We start from the raw sequence: 19,727 nt of genomic DNA, 5'->3' as shown, positions 1-19,727 counted from the left end.
TTTATTTATTTATTTATTTATTTATTTATTTATTTATTTATTTATTTTGAGATAGAGTCTTGCTCTATCACCCAGGCTGGAGTGCAGTGGCACTATTTCTGCTCACTGCAACTTCTGCCTCTTGGGTTCAAGCAATTCTCCTGCCTTAGCCTCCTGAGTACCTGGGACTACAGGCATGTGCCACCACACCCGGCTAATTTTTGTATTTTTAATAGAGGTGGGGTTTCATCATGTTGGCCAGGCTGCTCTCAAACTCCTGACCTCAAGTGATCCACCCACCTTGGCCTCCCAAAGTGCTGGGGTTACAGGTGTGAGCCACTGCCCCTTGCCTATATATTGATATAAATGGTGACACATGTATAAAGTATTCTTCCGAGAAGTTGCAAAGATGCAAGAGTAGTGTTTCTGTAGGGCTCAGACAACCTGTCATACCTAAAACAAAAGGTTCCCACATGGAAGGATTTCTTTTTTTTCCTATTTTTTTTTTTTTTTTTTTTTTTTAGACAGTCTCACTCTGTTGCCCAGAGTGGAGTGCAGTGGCGCTATCTTGGCTCACTGCAACCACTGCTTCTCCAATTCAAGAGATTCTCGTGCCTCAGCCTCCCCAGTAGCTGGGATTACAGGCATGCGCCACCACGCCCAACTGGTTTTTTGTATTTTTAGTAGAGACGGTGTTTTACTATGTTGGCCATGCTGGTCTCAGACTCCTCTAGTGATCTGCCTGCCTTGCCTCCCAAAGTGTTAGGATTACAGGTGTGAGCCACCGCACCCTGACGGATTTTGTTGTTGTTTTCATGCAACAAATCTGACAGGAGAATAGGAGTCCAACTCCTGGAGTTGCACTGGCTACCTCTGAACTCCCTAGAATTCTAAATTTATCATTCCATGTATTAATTATTCCAGTGATTCCTCCCATAAATAAGCTGTTCCTTGGGCGAAATGAGAGACAGTTTGGGAAGCTGTGTTTCTTGTTTCAGGCAACTAGTAGTATATAAAAGAACCCCATTCTCTCTTGAGGGCTGCCCACAAGCATGTGCCCATTAGCTAAGCAGATAACCTAAAGACAATGAGGCCAGGCATGGTGGTTCACACCTGTAATTCCAGCACTTTGGGAGGCAGAGGTAGGTGAGTTGCTGTAGCTCAGGAGTTCAATTCCAGTCTGGGAAACATGGCAAAACCCCATCTCTACAAAAACTATAAAAATAGCGGGCATGGTGGCACACACCTGTAGTCCCAGTTACTTGGGAGGCTGAGGTGGGAGGGTGGCTTGAACCTGGGAGGTCGAGGCTGCAGTGAGCTATGATCATGCTACTGCACTCCAGTCTGGGTGACAGAGCAAGACCCTGTCTCAAAAAAAAAGATAACAGTCACTTCCAAAACTCCACTGCTGAACCATACTGTTGAACCATAAAGTCACCCGGAGCACTGAAAGGATAGTTGGTTCATATTATGACCCTTTCCAATGAAACACTTTTCACTAAGTTAAAAATGTTGCCCCTACATTTTAGGAAGCACTCCTCATAGCTGTAAGACTGTCTTTTCCTGTTTCTATCTCCATACACATTAATTTTCTTGGGGTCATGACTTCCTACATTCTTCAACATTAATTCCAGTTCTCTATCAGAGAACTTAAAACACTGGAAAAAAAAAGCTGAGTAAAAGAAAGGATAGAGGCTAATCTGAGAAGACTTAATTATCTTATTTAGCTGTAAGCAAGTTGGTGGGGGGCAATGTCATTTGTGTGTGTGAGGATTTCTAACATGTTTTGCGTGTGTGTGTGTGTGTGTGTGTGTGTGTGTATGTGTGTGTGTATGAGATGGAGTCTAGCTCTGCCACCCAGGCTGGAGTGCAGTGGCACTATCTCTGCTCACTGCAACTTCTACTTTCCAGGTTCAAGCAATTCTCCTGCCTCAGCTTCCCTCTCAGTAGCTGGGATTACAGGCACGTGCCACCACGCCTGGCTAATTTTTATATTTTTAGCAGAGACAGGGTTTCACCATGTTGGCCAAGCTGGTCATGAACTCCTGACCTCAAATGATCTGTCTGCCTCGGCCTCCCATTACAGGCATGAGCCACTGCGCCATGCCCCAACATGTTCTTAAAGAGTAGAAAAACATGTAATGCTTAGTTCACTTCAGAGCCTTCCATGGAATACATTTCAGTGAGTGACAGACACGATATTTTTGTTCCATTAGAAGTATTTTATTTTAAAGTACACTTGAAATTTTAAATGTTTACAAATTCAGAGGTTTAAAAAACTTCGAAAGTCACAGACACAGAGTTTAGGAAGCTGAAGGCTGAGAGTCTCCCTTCTCACTTAATCCATGCTTTATTTTGCATTCCTCACAGGTAAGCAGGCAGTGCCTAGAAGAGAAGCAAAAATAGACAGTGGTTTGTACTTTCACACTGGACGCTCTAGTCTTTACATAATATTATTATTCTTATTATCTTAACCTAATTTTTTTAAATAGAGATGGGGGAATAGTCTATCTATGTTGCCCAGGTTGGTCTCGAGGGCTCAAGGGATCCTCCCACCCACCCCTCTTGAGTAGCTGAGACTACAGGCATGAACCACTGCACCTGCCTTTGAAACAATATTAGATATATAGTCTATGCTAAAGTTCACTAGCCTTGTTTTTTCAGAAATAATAGTTGTTGCTTGGTTTATGGCCCCCAATATTTCACCCCTCAAAAAGCCAATAATGAGCTTTATGTTGAAACAGATGGTTGTATTTGTGGTCAGGGTCAGGCAGGGTTTGAACATCTTGATTCTTTTTGAATTCAAGTAATTTCTAACAATAGCATAAAAATTATAAACACACAGTGCGTTGATCCAGGATTAAACTATATGCCTATGGAGTTAGGTTTGGACACACATGTACACGTATATATATACAAATAATTTTTTAAATTAAGAAAATGATACTTCCAGAATTTCTGGCTTATAGTTTGCTGAACTTGTCCCAGTTTCCTTAGGATACCGAGGAAAATGCACAGCTTCATTCTAGAATAATATTCACATTTGAATATGGAATAGATGTCGAGTCCCTTCCTGCATTAAAGTTTTATAATCTTACAAATTCAACAAACATTTACTACTATGAGGAGTTGGCAACAGGATAACTTCATGCAGGACAGTGATAGGATGTGTTTTGAATGATAGAAAACTCATTCAATCTGGCCTGGGTGGGAAGGATTACTTCGAAGGTAGCAAGGCCAGAAACTGCTATTGTAAAACCCTGAAGAGATGGATGAGGAACCCCTTTCTCTCACTTATTTCCCCCCATTGCTTTGAGAATGAAGTGAAAATCCTTAGCGTGGCATAAATTCCTTCAGGAGCTGACCTCTACCTGCCTGGACTTCCAGCTTGTTCTCTGCCTTTCCCAATAGCTCTTTATGCTCCAGCCATAGGATGTATTTACGGTTCCCTTTAAAAATGAAAATTTTTCTTCTCTACATACTATTCCTGGCCCGGAATCCCCTTCTTCAACCCTGCTATAGCTCCTACTATAGCCATAGCTCCTGCTATATCTCCTCTTGTCATAGCTTCTGCTGTAGCTACTACTACTTGAATCTATTAAGATTCAAGTCAAGCATCATCACCTACTCCAAGAAGTCCTTAATGCCTATTCCTTAAGCCTCCCCTCCACCTCAACTTAGTTAAGTGCTCCCCTCTATTTTCCCTTAATTAAGAAATCAAATAGCTTTGTGAATTACTGCCTCTCAGATTTGCTGGTTATGGCCCTTCACATAGGGCATAGCAATTGGTTACCAGCTATGAATGCAAGCCCAGAGTGGGTCTGCTGTGGCTGGCAGTGGGAAGGCAAAATGAAACCATAGAATGCAGAGCTTAAAGGAGCCCTGGAAACTAGTTACTTCAGTCACCTCCTTTCACAATGGACATTGTCTGAAAAATGTAGATTTCAGTCTTGTGTTCATAATTATTCTGAAATCCAAAGTTGGTTAATTGCAAAAGACACTCCTGAAATTGAAGAGGAAGAGGAAGCAGTCAACAAAATTCTCTCCTTTACTTGTGATACTTTTTCTTTCTTTTCCTACACAGACCAGAATCATGTGGTCAATTCCTCCTCAGCAAGCTGACTCTAAAACACAACTTAGCAAGGATGGACTAAAGTTAGTGTTGTCTGTAAAAATGGAATTAATGATTCTCTGGTGGCCTTGCTTCTGCAATGGGAGGAGTAAGGGTTTGGAAAACAGATGATCTGAGGTGAGAGACCCTTTTCTACCTACTGCTAATGCTGTCACCTTCAGAAGGTCTCTGCAGCTCTTTGGGTCTCATGCAGCTCATCAGAAAGAGACAGTATTGAAGGGCCCATCTATTACTACAGGACTAGGGAACATGGCTTTCCAAAGTCACATAGTTAGAAAAAGAACTTGAGTGTTTTGACTTCTAGTCCAGTTTGTTTTCATCATATTGTGCTGCTTCTCAGATAGAACCCACTGTGACTAGTGAGGGGTCTTTAGAGAAATGTGTCCCCAACACTAATCTTGTAACTACTATAGTAAAAATAGCTAATGTTTACTGAGCACTTACTGAGTGTCATGAATAATCATTTATATTCTTTACATCTCATAAAAACTATCCTGATCACTATTTTATACAGATATGGAAATTGAAGATCAGAGAGCTTAAGAAACTTGCAGGGTCACACAACTTAGTTAAGCGGTAGAACTGGTTTTCAACCCAAGTACTATAACAGCAGAAGTGATGCCATTAACTCGAAAGTCATACTGCCTATTTCCCCTATAGAGAATCATGATATATACAGTATTAACATAGAAAAAGCTCTGAGAAGCCCTGCAGTAAAGAAATCTGTTAAAGTTTTGTGTAACTCTGTGATGGTGGAAGCCATAACTGCTCATTGAGGAATTCTTTAGAAACTTGCACAATGTTTGAACACAGTAGATTCCCATTAAATGTTTATCAAACAAATGAAATTGGTAAGTGTAGTAACAAAGTCAATGCTAAACTTGAGGGTTAAAACTTTTTTAACATGTGAATTTTAAAAAGTGTGTTTAATATTATAAATAATGAATAATCTTTCATTTAATTTATTATAATTACATTACAATCCCTCAACCAAACAGATTATAAACCTGTTATGCTGTGGACCAAAACCAGCCCCACGAAGCTGATCTTCAAAAAAATAGAATTTACTCTGGCACACTCCTATGTATGATACCTTTCCAAGGCCAAATCCCAAGAGACCAGCAACTGTAAAAGCAGGTTGGGAGAGATCATTTAAAGGTTGAGAATCTTCTCCATTAGTTATCTTCCAGAGCTTCAAAAATTAAGGCTGGTAATTTTAAAATTAAAAGGACCATGCTAAATCAATGAATGAAGACTCTGAGAAGGAAATCTCTATTAAAAAAGAACAGGATTGGGAACTGGAGACTTCCCCATCTCAACTTTAAACTGGTGGTGGAAGGGGCAGGACAGAGCAAGCCACAGTGCTGTCCTGGAGACAGACGGCCAGAGAGGGCCCACCTGTCAAGCAAATGGTTGAAGCCACAGGGGCAGGGGAAGGTGGCTGGGTTGTGGCTATAGGCAGCTTCCAAATCACTGGGTAGAAATGCCCCTAATCTTCCTTATGGCCTTGGAGTAGTGGAGAGTTTCAGTCCATCTTGCCTACGAGGGAGAGGGACCCTCCTATGGAAGAGATCTCAAATCTGTTCCTCCTGCTAGGAATGAATGCGGTTTCAGACTATCAACTAAAATGTGTCCTTTTTCACATAAAACATCTGCTGATACTAGGTGAAGGAAGATCAAACCCCAAGTTTGTGGTTACTCTATTATTAGAAATCCCCTGATTCTTAAAATTATTACTCATTTTTTATATTCATTGTAAAAAACATTTTGAAAAGACTGGCCAGGGCAAAAGAAGAAAATAAAGATCCATAAAAGATCTATCATTCAGAGGCTCTGCTACTGATAATCTCATTATATATCCTTCCAGTCCTTCTTAGTCCATGCTTTAATAAGGATGGTCTAAGAAGAAGTCCCTACTGCTAAGCTGTATATCAGAAAGTGTTGAGTGAACTAAGAAATGCAGAGTAGCAGAAAATAGAGGCTGATTTTTAAAAAAGTCAATATAGGCAGTTTAGTTAAGCTGGACATTCATATCTCCAGTTGCTAGTAATGTCTCTTTTTTTTCAAAATTTTATTTATTATTATTTTTTTTAAATAGATACAAGGTTTCACCATGTTGCCCAGGCTAGTCTGGAACTCCTGGACTCAAGCAATCCACCCGCCTCAGCCTCCCAAATTCCTGGGATTACAGATGTGAGCCACCACACTTGGTTTGCTTTTTTATTTCTGTGACTTACGTGCAACTTTGGGCAATGATCCAAATCTAGGATTAGCTGCCAAATAACCTAAGGAGTAATACAGAAATACATTATTATTTCATTTTATGACTTGAATGATAAGTTATTCTTAAAGTATAAAGAAGCCTCCAAAATTTAAGACATAAAATGTCTTAAATGTATACATATTCTGACTTTAGAAAGATGATCTTGGCCGGGCACAGTCGCTCACACCTGTAATCCAGCACTTTGGAGGCTGAGGTGGGCGGATCATCTGAGGTCAGGAGTTCGAAACCAGCCTGGCCAACATGGTGAAACCCCGTCTCCACTAAAAAAATACAAAAATTAGCCAGCCATGATGGTGGGTACCTGTAATCCCAGCTACTCGGGAGGCTGAGGCAGGAGAATCGCTTGAACCCAGGAGGCAGAGGTTGCAGTGAGCTGAGATGGCACCAATGCACTCCAACCTGGGTGACAGAGCGAGACTCCATCTGACAAAAAAAAGAGAAAAAAAAACAAAAACAAAAGGAAAAACGAAAAAAAAAAATAGATCTTAAAGGAGTTATGATTCAACTCTCAGTTGAATTTAACTGCCAGATAGTCATTTTAGGCAAATTACAAATATTAGCTGTAATGTGTAGAAAAATAATATGAAACAGACAATTCAAGACTGATTCAAAGACATCAAGCAAAGGCAGGGCTGACAACAGTGTTCAAAGAGATTAGTCATAATCCTCTTTTTTTTAAAAATTATACTTTAAGTTAGGGTACATGTGCACCCTCTTTTCTTTTTAAGTAACTCAACATAGAGAGTTTCCATTTGGAGATTCACAGTGTATATCATTATTTTACAATGCAAACGGTACAACCTGTGGTAGTTAGAATAATGGCCTTTTAGAAATACCCACATCTGAATTCCTGGAAAAAGTGAATGTATTAGGTCCCAAAAGGGGGATTAAGGTAGAAAATGGAACTGATGTTGCTAATCAGATGACTTTAAAAGAGAGAGATGATCAAGATGGGCCCAATGTGATCCTTCAGTGTGGAAGAGGAAACGTGACAGGACAGAGAGATGGCAGCAAAAGAAGAATTTGGCTCAATGTTGCTGACTTTACGGTCATAGGAAGGGGCCACCGGTTAAGAAATATGCATGGTTCTAGAAGCTGGAAAGGAAAAGAAAGCCCACGAGCTTCCAGAAGGAACACAGCTGCAGTGATGCCTTGATTTTAGCCCAGTGAGACCCATTTCAGAATTTTGATTTCCAAGAACTGTAAGATAATACATTTGTGTTGTTTTAAGTCACTCTGTTTGTGGTAATTTGTTAGAGATGTTATAGAAAACTGATATTAAACTCCGAAAAAATATGTTAGCATAGATGCAAAAAATGTAGATGTCTTGGTCTGTTTTCTGTTCCTATAACAGAATACCACAGGCTGGATAATTTATAAAGAACAGAAGTTCACTTGGCTCACAGTTCTGGAGGCTGAGAAGTCCAAGAGCATAGAGCTGGCATTTATGAGGGTTATCCATGGCAAGGAAGTGCAGGAAACAGAGAGCAAGAGGAGAGGCTGAACACATCCTTTTTATCAGGAACTCACTCCCATGATAATGGTATTAATCCATTCATGAGGGTGGAGCCGTCATAACCTCTTAAAGGCTGCACCTCTTGATACTGTTACAATGGCAGATAAATTTCACCCTGAATTTTGAAGGGGACATTCACACCACAAGCAGTAGATTTAGAGTAGTTTAGTACTTATAAAACATAATCTGGGCCGGGTGTGGTGGCTCTTGCCTGCAATCTCAGCATTTTGGGAGGCTGAGGTGGGCAGATCACTTGAGGTCAGGAGTTTGAGACCATCCTGGCCAACATGGTGAAACCCTAAAAATACAAAAATCAGCTGGATGTGGTAGCACAGGCCTGCAATCTCAGCTATTATGGAGGCTGAGGCAGGAGAATTGCTTGAACCCAGCGGGTGGAGGTTGTAGTGAGCCGAGATCATGCCACTGCACTCCAGCCTGAGTGACAGAGTGAGACTCTGTCTCAAAAACAAATAGACAAACAAAAAACCCATAATCCCCATAGATGTCCCAGCCCTAATATTTTTATCTGTGTCAAAAATGATCTGAAAAATGCTATCTTCAAATTGTAAAAATACAATCATATTTAATACATGACCTTTATGGACCAGAATGATATTGGTCAAAGTGGGATTCTCCTAGATATGTGACATGTGGTTTTTGAGACTCAGAAAAGAACTAGGACTTCTTCCCTCATATTTACTGGTACAAATGTTCCTTTTAAGATCCTGGTAATCAAGCCTGGGTGTGATGGCTCATGCCTGTAATCCCAGCACTTTGGGAGGCTGAGGTGGGAGGATCACTTGAGCTCAGGAGTTTGAGACCAGCCTGGGCAATATAGTGAGACACTGTCTCTGCAAAAATTTAAAAAAAAAAAAAATTAGCTGGGTGTGGTGGCATGTGTCTATAGACCCAGCTACTTGGGAAGCTGAGATGGGAGCGTCACTTGAGCCCAAGAGGTTGAGACTGCAGGGAGCCATTATTATATCACTGCAGTGGATGACGGCGAGACCATGTCTCAAAAACAAACAAATAAACAAAAAACCAACAAAACAAAACCCCAAGACACCCATAAAATCCTGATAATCAGAAGCCAGGCATGGTGGCACGTGCCTATAATCCCAGGTACTCAGGAGGTCTAGGGGGGAGGATTGCTTGAGCCCAATAGTTTGAGGACAGCCTGAGCAACATAGCAAGACTTCATCTCATTAAAAAAAAAATAATAAAAATAAAGCAAAATCCTGTTAATCAACAGTGTTTGATAAAATGGGCTTAAATAGGATAAGGTGCCTTCTTGCCACCTGTGGACTAAGGAATGTCTCTGGGTTCTCTGGTCAGGTGGAGACAGGGAGGAGATGAAGAAGGAAGAACAGAGAGGAAAACAGGAAAATGCTAAGAGGCAGGGAGAGGTTATGTGGTGAGATACAAGGCAGCTGCTGGCCCTTACAGTCTCTTGTATGGAGGAGACAGGGTGCCCTCCTCAGGCAGATGCAGCCTCTTGCCAAAAGAAATGGCATGGTGGACAGAGCTTAGGATGGATTTCAGTTCCCCCCACCTTCTCCCTGGAACATCCTTATTTGTGCAGGGAACCATCTGTCTAACCATATACAGAGGCCCTGGGAGACACTGGACTCCGGCACAGAGAAAGGCACGGGATTGCTTCTCTGTTGTTCCTGTAAATGAAGCAAATTTATTATCTTACAGTTCTTGAAGTCAAAATGGGTCTCGTCGGATGAAAACCAAGGTTTTAACTGTGTTCCTTAAATGGGCTGCATTCCTATCTGGAGGCTCGAGGGTTTCTTGCCTTTCTAGCTTCTTGAGGCTGCCCACATTCCTCCACTAAAGGTCCCTTCCTCCATCTTCAACACCAACAATGTTGAGCTGAGGCCTCACATTGCCACCTCTCTGATTCTACCTTCAGATCCTGCCTTTCACTTTTAAGGACCTTTCAATTGCACCGGGCCCTCCTGGATCACCCAGGATACTCTCCCTATTTTAAGGTCAGGTGACTAACAATCTTAATTCCATCTGCAACTTTAATTTCCTTTTGCCATGTAACCTAATATATTCACTAATTCTGGGGATTAGGATGCTTTCTGGGGAGATAGGGACTTAGGCTGAAAATAGGCAGAAGTCTGTGGAAAAACACCCTTCACCAAAAAATAAATGTCAAGAGCCAAAAAGCTTCCAGGAGGGTCACAGAAAACTGGGCTCTCTGAAATTAGATTATTTAACAAATATTGACTCTTACCTTGGTAGACTAGTCCCTGGGTGACAAGCATGCTTACAAGAGAAAAAGGCAGAGCTGTAAAGCAAAAATGTCCTTCAATATTGGTATCTTAAAAATTGGCACCTCACCAAGAAGTTAGGGAGGATTATTCTGAGCTTTTTCTCTTACCTTCCTTGGCAGTGAATTTTTGTTCATTTGTTATTTTACTTATTCAACAAATATTTATTAAGTGCAGTATGGAGAATTTTCTTGGAATCTTCCCCAGTCACTTACCCTGAGGCACAGCATTAATTTGAACCCTATTCTACTTCATGTCTAACATCCACTTGTACTGAATGCCAACATGCACAAGATTCTAAGCACTATATATAATAAAGGCATCTTAGGGTATATGTACATTTACCTGTTGAATTTGGGAGTTGCCTTTAGCTATGTGTATATTTTGAAATTTTCAATCCTACACAAATGTTAAAAAGCAATACAATAAACTCCTACATACCTTTCATCTAGATTCATTAATTGTGAACATTTTGCCAAATTTGCTTTATCTAATTTTTCCTTTTTTGTCTGAGCCATTTGAGATTTGCAAACATTATGACTCTGTTACTAAATACTTCAGCAGGTGTCTTCTAAAAACTAGAATGTTTTCCTACATACACCACCATTAGCATAATCAAAACATTTATATTTCTTGAACACTCGTACTCAAGAAAAATTATATTAACTTATACACAACCGTTATTCAAATCTCTCCAACTGGCCCCATAGCTGTGGGCTTTTTCCAACTCAGAAATTCAGGGATCATACGTTACACATATTCTCCTATTTGATTTAGTCTAGGACAGTTCCTTGCCTTTCTTTTTCTTTTTCATGACATTTTGTCTTACAATTTGTATTTGCCTGAAGATCCAAATTAAAGATCACAAGATGACTATGTTCATGTTAAACATGTGTAATGTTTAGCTATAATTTTAAAACAGAAAATTTAGTCTGGGAAAGGCAGTTTCTAGTTCTGTCCATCAATATGTGTCAAATAACTTCTTTCAAAAGCAGAGAGTAGTGATAAACATGTAGCTCTTTCTAGTTCAACCAAGACAGATCAAATAGCAACCAATTTTTCCACTCATATCTACCCTATAGTGGGCAAATGGGTCATACTGAAGTGTTAGTCTACTAGGGCCCAATTAAATTTTCTGACAACTCATAGGTTGTCAGAAAACACATGAATTTCTAGAAGCACAGTCAGTAACCCTATAATGTATAATGAATATCCACTTCTAGTGTTATTTCCAAAACAGGTGATACTAAATTTGAATGACTTAAGAAATCAAAACGAGTATTTCAAAGTATACATTATCCACACATCAGCAATGTTGCAAAATATCAAGACTGTATCTACAGGTTCTACTATGCCATTTTCAAATACTGAATCACACGTTTTTTTAATTGGAAGAGACCTTAATGCACAGCCTGAATTCACACCCTTGTCTTATGTGAGGCAGGCTCAGAAAAAGGAAGTGACTCAGCTGAAAATGTTATTTCAGAGACAGTGTAAGAGAAGTATTAATGGAACGTGGCCATTTTTCATTCATTTGAGAAATATCAATTAGGTATTTTCCATGAATAGGGCACTGTGCTAGGCTATAGAATGAAGTTCCAGATGAACTTGACATTATTTCTGAACTCTGTGAAATTTAGAGTCTAGCAGAATGTAGGAAGGTCTACTCTTTGGGAATCAACAAATTCTAAATAATTGTCTTGGTACACGTTCTTGGTCACATATTCTTGGTAAAGGGAAGAATTATGTGTGCATCATTGTTTGCTAAGTGAGGTAAAGTGCTCCTTAATCAGATATTATCTCTGCCTTAAAAAAGGTCTGAACTTGGATTTAAACTCTAAACATCCCTGAATATCAGAGTTCATCAGATATTTATGCAGAGTCTCTGCTCAAACGTAAGTCATTACCACAATTCTAATATGAATATTTAGGCAGTTTACTGCCACAAATACAGTGTTAGGTGCAATTACCTCTCTTCCAGAAACTTTCTTCCTGACATTCTCGCATGATCTTTGAGATCTCTGCTCTGTGGATGTGCAGTTTTGATTTTGGACAAAACAATAGGCTCTGTAAGGAAAGTTATATGGTGAGCTAACTGAGATCATCCGAAAATCACCCACTTTGTTTTCTCCAGAAGTGAACAGGGAGGTCTCTTCACTTGTAACACAATGTGTGTTCTGTACGGGAGGTAGCCCAAAGCAATGATCAGTTTCCAAGAGTGCTTTCTCACTGGGAACACTGATGGACTTAGGTAGCAGAATTCTAACTGTAGAGTGGGAGTGATTCACTGACTGGTGCAGGCAGCAAATTTGTGGTCAGGTTGAATCCCTGCTGAGGCCACATTTCTTTCCCTACCTCCATGCCTCTATATGGTTTACTATACCTAGAATGCTGTTCACTCTCGTCACCTGACTGGTCTTAACACCCAGCTGAACATTGTCTCCTGGGTGAGGAAAGAGATTTTCCCTATAGCACACAGTATTTAGACATCGAGCATCACACTCAGAGAACCTATGTACATGAACTTCTGTATGCATTTTTAGACTGTGGACTGCCTTTTATTATTTGATATAGTTTACTTTCAGTCTGGACGCTTTTTTTTTTTACACATTTATAAGTGGTGTGCATATAATTTATGGTGCAACTATTGACATGGTTGGCATAACTATTTTTATTAGTTCTGTAGTATTTTTTGGAATTTATTTATTAAAAAAATTTAAAATATTTTAATTGCTGTGGGTACATAGTAGGTTCTGCAGTGGTTTTTTTTGTTTGTTTGTTTTTTGGACAGGGTCTCATTTGTCACCTGGGCTGGAGTGCAAGGGTGTGATCTTGGCTCACTGCAGACTCTACCTCCCAGGTTCAAGCAATCCTCTTGTCTCAGCTCCCCTAGTAGCTAGGACTATAGCGACAATGGGGTTTTGCCATGTTGCCCAGGCTGGTCTGGAACTCCTGAGCTCAAGCAATCTGCCCTCATTGGCCTCCCAAAGTGTTAGGATTATAAGCGTAAGCCACTGTGCCCAGACTTGCAGTGTTTTTTCAATCAAGTTCATATGCTATCATCTAGACCAACTCCCATCTTTTACCATTGCTTTCGCTTTGTAGGTACATAGCTTTAATCACTCGCTCTTGTCCACATTCTCCACTCCTTCCCCTCTGCCCATCACAACCATTCTGAGTGTTTAATGTTTTATTTCTATCCATTCTTGCAAAACGTTCATTATTTTGGGTGAATATATCTTTTTAATGTAAATAGCACTGTTTTATAGATTTTATTCTTTAAACATTCTCAACTCAGCTCTATGCTTTTAAGATCCACCCATGTTGCTGTATTCATCTAGTCTGCTGCTTCTAACTGCTACATAACTGTGCACAATGCCTCCAAGTTCCCACCACCTCATGTTCCTCTATGGACCCATGAGAGAACATTTTTCAGACATGAATCTAGAAGTAAAGCTCAGGGTGTGCATATTCTCACTGTGACAGAGTCTTGCTGACCACTCTCTTCAATGACTGCAGTCTCCACTCCTACCTGCAGGGCCTGAACATCCCCTTATGGCTACGTAGCCTGTGTAAGAGCTAGGTATGGATAAAGAAGATTCCAAGCAAGTTAAAGAAATAATTTTCTAACACTTGGAATTATCCAGTGTTCTAAGCTGATAGATATAAAGTAATGTTTATTATCTTGTTTGTACTTCTTTGATAACGAATGTGTTTGACTATCTCTACATATTTTTCAGCTACACTGCCCTTCTCCTCTAGTTGTCAGGCAATTCCTGTAATTGGATCTGGGTTGTAATCTTTTGTTATATATTGGCTTATTAATTATTTTGTGGAAAAATAAATACATATATAACATTTATATATGTTATAACATATTATAACATTTGCCAATTTGACCATTTTATTTTTATTTTATTTTATTTTTTTTTAGAGACAGGGTCTTGCTGTGTCACCCAGACTGGAGTATAGTGGTGCCATCATAGCTCACTGCAGCCTCGAACACTGGGCTCAAGTTAACCTCCCACCTCAGCCTCCTGAGTAGCTGGGACTATGGGTGCACACCATCATACCCGGCTAATTAAAAAAAAACGTTTTTTAAATAGGTTGGGGGTGCTCACTGTGTTTCTCAGGCTGGTCTTGAACTCCTGGCCTCAAGTGATTGTGATTGTCCCGCTTTGGCTTCCCAAACTGCTGGGGTTATAGGTATGAGTCACCATGCCTAGCCCCATTAATTTTTTTTTAAATTTAACTTGTTCCTTACTATAGAAGTCACACTTGTGTTTCCTTGTTTGTGAATTATTTATGTGGGTTATTTGCCATTTATCTCCAGGGTTTTAGTGTTTTTCTGGTTGAGGTGCAGCTCCTTAACTCTTGAAGCGTAGTTTGATTGTGCTGATCTTGCCACTGTCTTTTTTTGACTCTTTCTGTGTAATAGATGTCAATATACAAGATGGTCACCATTTCTTGAGCACTTTGTATGTGCCTGGTCCTGTGCCAAGCACTTTACACACATGATGTCAATGAAAGGGGTGGAGAAACCCTCTGGCACCAGTGTCTGTGGAGCTCTACAAGCAGCCCAAGTGGGCAACCTCCCTCTTCTCTCCCTGCAATTCCCCAAGGCACAGTGCAAAGATGCTGTAAGTCACAGGGTGAGTCACAACAGCAGCAGAAGGAGTTGCTCTCAGTCTCTACCTACCTTCCTTCCTTAGCACAGGCATGCCTCCAGATGCCCAGGGTGAATATTTGCTCTTGCTCTTGGCAGTGCCTGGGGCAGAAATAAGGACTGCCTCCCCTTAATAAACAAATGCACACACCCTGGCTATCACAGTTGTTTCCAGTCCTGCAGTCAACCTGTAATCCCAGGCTTTGGGAGGCTAAGGCGGCCAGATCACTTGAGGTCAGGAGTTCAAGACCAGCCTGGCCAACATGGTGAAACTTCATCTCTACTAAAAATACAACAATTAGCTGGGCATGGTGGCAGGTGCCTGTAATCCCAGCTACTTGGGAGGCTGAGATAGGAGATTCGCTTGAACCCGGGAGGTGGAGGTTGCAGTGAGCCAAGATTGTGCCACAGCACTCCAGCCTAGATGACAGAGTGAGACTCCATCTCAAAACAAAAACAAAAACAAAAGGAGCTCTGGTTATCATTTTCTGTATAGCCATGAATGTTTGATGACTCCACATTTCACAGAGGCAACTCAGGTGTCCAAATAATTCTCCTTGTGACTTTCTATCATTTGTTTGTTTGCCTCGCCTAAACTTTGCTCCTTGAAAATTACTGCCTCCATACACTATTTTTAGCTTGAACATGAATGCCATTGACCCATCAAATGCTTTCTCTTTTCTTCATTGAGGTATTCCTGAAATACACAGTATCCATTCCTAACAAGTTGAAAAACTGTTTCCATGTTAACACTTGGGTTCTCAATCTGCTAGCTAATTAGTAATTAAGGACTCTGCCACCCTGAACAGGAACACCTGTCAGCAGCATAGGATTAGCGGGATTACTCACAGTAATAAAAATGTAAAAAATAAGCAAAATATCACCTGTAATCCCAGAACTTTGGGAGGCTGAGGTGGGAGGATCATTTGAGCTCAGGAGTTTGAGACCAGCCTGGGCAATATAAGGGAACCTCCATCTCTAAAAAATAAATGCATGAATAAATATAAATAAATAAGCAACCTATATAATTCTGTTAGAGTCTATTAAGAGTTTTGCTCTGCTATCAGAAACCTCTTCAGTTACTGACAGTTCATCTAAGAGTTAGTAAGGCTGGATTCCAAACAGGAAAGAGTATAGAAAGGATTTTGTAAATAAAATTTTAAATTTTAAATGTCAGCTTCTTTTCAAAGCAGCTGAAAACACACTTTCTTTCCCCATCCTATTTTCCCTGAGCCCATCCAACAAAGTGCCAGACTGAAAAAAATAAGATGACTGGTTAAAGATGAAATTTAATAGAAATCCTCTATGATATATATTTTTTCAGATGGCAGGTCCTGCAATTAAAAGTATACCTGACCAGGAATGGTGGCTCACGCCTGTAATCCCAGCACTTTGGCAGGCCTAGATGGAGGATTAATTGAGGCCAGGTGTTTGAGACCAGTGTGGGCAATACAGTGAAACCTCATGTCTAACCACAAAAAAAATTAGCCAGGCATGGGGGTCTGTACCTCTCATCCCAGTTAAGTGAGAAGCCCAAGTAGGAGGATCACTTAATCTAGCAGTTCGAGACTGCAGTGAGCCATGATTGCTCTCAAGTCTGGGTGACAGTGTGAGATCGTGTCTCAATCAATGAATTGATCAATAAATATAAAAGTATACCTGCTTGCTTGGTGGTGGCAAATGGGTATCTTTATCTTGGTTTCCACGAGTAGACGCTGAAGCCATGATGACTTTGTGCTTGCTCTCCTTCCAGTTGTTTATCCTCTGCTTACTCCTTGACCCAGTGTCTAAGGAACCTAGAAGAGAATCACTATGGCACGACTGAATGTTTGTATCAAGCTTAAAAGCATCCTGAGGATCCACTGGAGTTATCTGGAAAACTCGTTTTTCCTTTTGTCATTAGTCCATCTGCAAACTCAGTTTCTAGTGCTCCTCTTCCACCAGCACACACACATTCACTCACTAATGGGGACAGATCAGATTTAGAATAGAGTGAAATACCACACTGTGCACTGAGTGTCGATTATGTGCCAGGCCAGGGGATATGAAGAAGGATAAGACAAGATCACCACTGAAGGAATTCACAGTCCAAAAGGGGAGATAGACAAGTCAACAGTTACACAACATGAAAAGGGTTCCCTCGAGGTGCGCACGGGATGCTAGAGAAGAAAAGAAAGCAGGGTTCATTCCATCTAGTCAGGTCACAAAAGGAACTAGGACTCCTAAGCTTTCAGGAGGATCTGTGGAGGGTAGATGGACTCTGGGGCAGGAGGACCAGGTTGGAAGGTGGTGCACTAGTGCAGGCAAGGAGTTACAGGAACCTGAACAAAGACGTTGGTGGGAATTTAGCATCTTTGATAGAGATGCTAAATTTGGGTTTGGAAATGTTGGATTTGGGTGCCTGTGGGGGAAAACAGTGGAATTAGCCACTGTTAATATATGACAATTTGGGTCTGGAGCTCCAGAACAGGGGTAGGCTTGAGAAATGAAGTTGGGAGCTGCCATCATAGAGATGAGAGTTAAAGCAGGGAACTTGAAAAAATGTGTCTAAAAACAGTATTGGAGAATATGAACATTGAGCCCAAGGGAATATCGAAAAGCGAAGAAAGAAATATTAAAAAAAGAAAAAAAAAAAAAAAAAAGCAGGCCAAGGAAATGACTGAGAAGGAATAGCTGATACAGAGGGGAGGGAATTTCTGAAGGAGGCAGTGAATCATCAACATCATCACATGGCTTAGAAAAGTGGACCCTGGATTTGGCAATGATGGACATAATCCAGGTGGACTTTGAGCCTCATCCTGCCCCCGGTGGCCACTGCATTCTGCAGCCCTGAACTCCACCACTACCTCTGCTTTTCTTCTGCGAAATGAACCTCTTATACACAATTCTGTTTCCTACATCAGTTACTAAACTTCCAGGCATTTGAGCCAAGGGGACCTGTACTCACACCAAGTTTCATCGCAGGTGCCTAATGTGATTACAGGGGCACCACAGTGCCCTGCATGGGAAAGTACTGGTGTCAGAGAGACCAGAGTTCAAATTGCGACTCTTTCCCCCTGCCATCCCTGTGCTTTGGTGCAAATGACTTAATCCGTCTGTGCCTCAGCTTTCTCCACTGTTAAGTGGGCATAATGGACCAACAATGGTGAGGGGCTGTTGCAGGAATGAAGATGAAGATGAGGATGAGGGATGCTCCATAAAGCCCAGCTCAGCACCCAGCAGGCTGAGTCTGAACGTACGAAGGGGCGGCTGTCAGAGTGGCCCTGCACGCCTTCCATTTCCTGAGCGTTCCCAGGAAGTCTTTGCTGACCAGGCCAAATTAGATTATCTTTGCTTAGCCATTAGGCCGCTGCCCTATATTGGGAGGCAAAGATACCTCTCAACTTCGGTGGCCAGGTCCCCTGGCACCCACTTAGTCCTCAGTCTACACCTAAAAGCAAGCCTTCCGAGGGTCTTGCCTTGCAGGTGTAGCTCCCACCCCCCCATGCCGGGGTGGTCCGGGGACCCTCTGTTTCCTCAGTGGTGGGGAAGGGACCGGTGGGTTTGTGGGTGCTGACCGGCGGACGTGCGGAGGAAACAGCGCCGCAGCATGGGGAGCGGGGGTGCTTCTTAGGGTGGCCTGGAGTGGGGCGCCTGCCGGGCTGGACGGCGGGCGGGGGACACCGCACTTTCTGGTCCGGTCGGGGGAGCCGGGAGTCAGCCTATGGGAGTCCGCCGCCATCCCTGGCCAGAAGCAGCCAGCGCCACCCCATGCTCCTCAGCCCCTAGCCCCCGCCGGGGCCGCCAGGGTCCGAGCAAGGGGAGAGTGGGGGGCGGCCACCGCTGCGCCGCGCCGCCTTCAAAGGACTGCCCTGCGGAGCTGCGTTCCCCCGAGGCCACTGCCTCCTGCTGTTAACACCCCCCGGGGAGGGGGCTCACCTGTGTGGTCAGGGTCGCCTCCCAGGCCGAGTCCCTCGCTGCCGAGCCCTGCAGGCCTCGCTCCCCGCGACTGCACCACCGGCCAGCTCCAGCCTCCCGAGTACCCCACCTGTCTCCCGGACTTCCTCCCCGTCCTTTGTGTTTTCTTCTCTTGCTCCGCCCCCTCGCCTGCCCGCTAAGCACTTAAGCTGGCGAAGTCACCCTACTGCCACCTGGCAGTCACTTTCGCTGTTGGTAGCAACCCAGGCTGGAACCTAGCTCTGGCCGGAATCCCCGCCCCGTCCTTAAGGCGTGTCCCGACACCAAGTAGGTTATAGTTCCTTTGTGCCTTCCAAATGACTCCCTTCCTGCAGCAATCACAGCAGCAACAGCCGTGTATTGCGCCCCCGCCCTGGGCCGGCGTGGGCATCACCTTTGCACTCCTTTCTGCGGCCCTGTGGGGCGCCCACTGTGACCTGCACTTCACAGACGGGTCATCTGAGTTGTACAGGCCACTAAGGGAGCCTGGAGTCAACCCCAGGCCTGCTCGGCTCCCAGGCCTTCTCTTTCCATTGCTCTTTGTAGGTTTCCTCCTGCCTACTGTCCCTTCCCAACTCTGACTTGTGGAGGGAAACCGTTGATATGTGGGGGTACCTTTAATACCGACATTACTTGTTACCAGAGAGGGGTCCCGATCCAGACGCCAAGCGAGAGTTCTTGGACTTCACGCAAGAAAGAATCTGGGGTGAGTCCCTAAAGTGAGAGCAAGTTTATTAAGGAAGTAAAGAAACAGGCCGGGGTGGTGGCTCACCCCCATAATCCCAAAACTTTGGGAGGAAAAGGCAGGCAGATCACATGAGCTCAGGAGTTCAGACCAGCCTGGTCAACATGTTGAAACTGCCCTCTCTACTAAAAATACAAAAAGTTAGCCAGGCGTGGTGGCCTACGCCTGTAATCCCAGCTACTCT

General features: G+C 42.5%; 1 protein-coding gene across 6 annotated transcripts; it reads right to left on the bottom strand.

Annotated features, from left to right (window-relative positions):
- Nucleotides 1-2,180: 2,180 nt before the first annotated feature.
- Nucleotides 2,181-18,991, bottom strand: OCIAD2 (OCIA domain containing 2). 6 transcript variants are annotated; one of them, XM_023224668.3, is made up of 7 exons: nucleotides 18,781-18,991; nucleotides 16,522-16,649; nucleotides 12,167-12,263; nucleotides 10,160-10,213; nucleotides 6,349-6,396; nucleotides 5,119-5,236; nucleotides 2,181-2,364 (listed from the first exon to the last, which is right to left on the bottom strand). In XM_023224668.3, the coding sequence occupies exons 2-7, from the start codon at nucleotides 16,585-16,587 to the stop codon at nucleotides 2,283-2,285; spliced, it is 465 nt and encodes a 154-aa protein (XP_023080436.1). In that variant the 5' UTR covers nucleotides 16,588-16,649; nucleotides 18,781-18,991; the 3' UTR covers nucleotides 2,181-2,282. The 6 variants fall into 6 exon arrangements, with proteins under 6 accessions (XP_023080436.1, XP_023080435.1, XP_023080434.1 ...); XM_023224667.3 differs by having other exon boundaries at nucleotides 16,522-16,672; nucleotides 18,781-18,977; XM_023224666.3 differs by having other exon boundaries at nucleotides 16,522-16,658; nucleotides 18,781-18,944.
- Between the last annotated feature and the right edge of the window lie 736 nt (nucleotides 18,992-19,727).

This window comes from Piliocolobus tephrosceles, chromosome 3 (genome assembly GCF_002776525.5).
Source record: "Piliocolobus tephrosceles isolate RC106 chromosome 3, ASM277652v3, whole genome shotgun sequence".
NCBI classification, from domain to species: Eukaryota; Metazoa; Chordata; class Mammalia; order Primates; family Cercopithecidae; genus Piliocolobus; species Piliocolobus tephrosceles.
This window is presented reverse-complemented; position numbering and strand designations above follow the sequence as displayed.

What these genes read in the sequence shown, in the direction of transcription:
- OCIAD2 (XM_023224668.3), bottom strand. Translation starts at nt 16,587, where the DNA reads ATGGCTTCAGCGTCTACTCGTGGAAACCAAGATAAAGATACCCATTTG. An exon ending in AGAAAGTTTCTGGAAGAGAG is followed by an intron (nt 10,214 to 12,166) that starts GTAATTGCACCT and finishes TTTGCTTTACAG; the next exon opens with CTCTGCCTTTTTCTCTTGTA. An exon ending in TTTGGTCCACAGCATAACAG is followed by an intron (nt 2,365 to 5,118) that starts GTTTATAATCTG and finishes CTTCTCTTCTAG; the next exon opens with GCACTGCCTGCTTACCTGTG.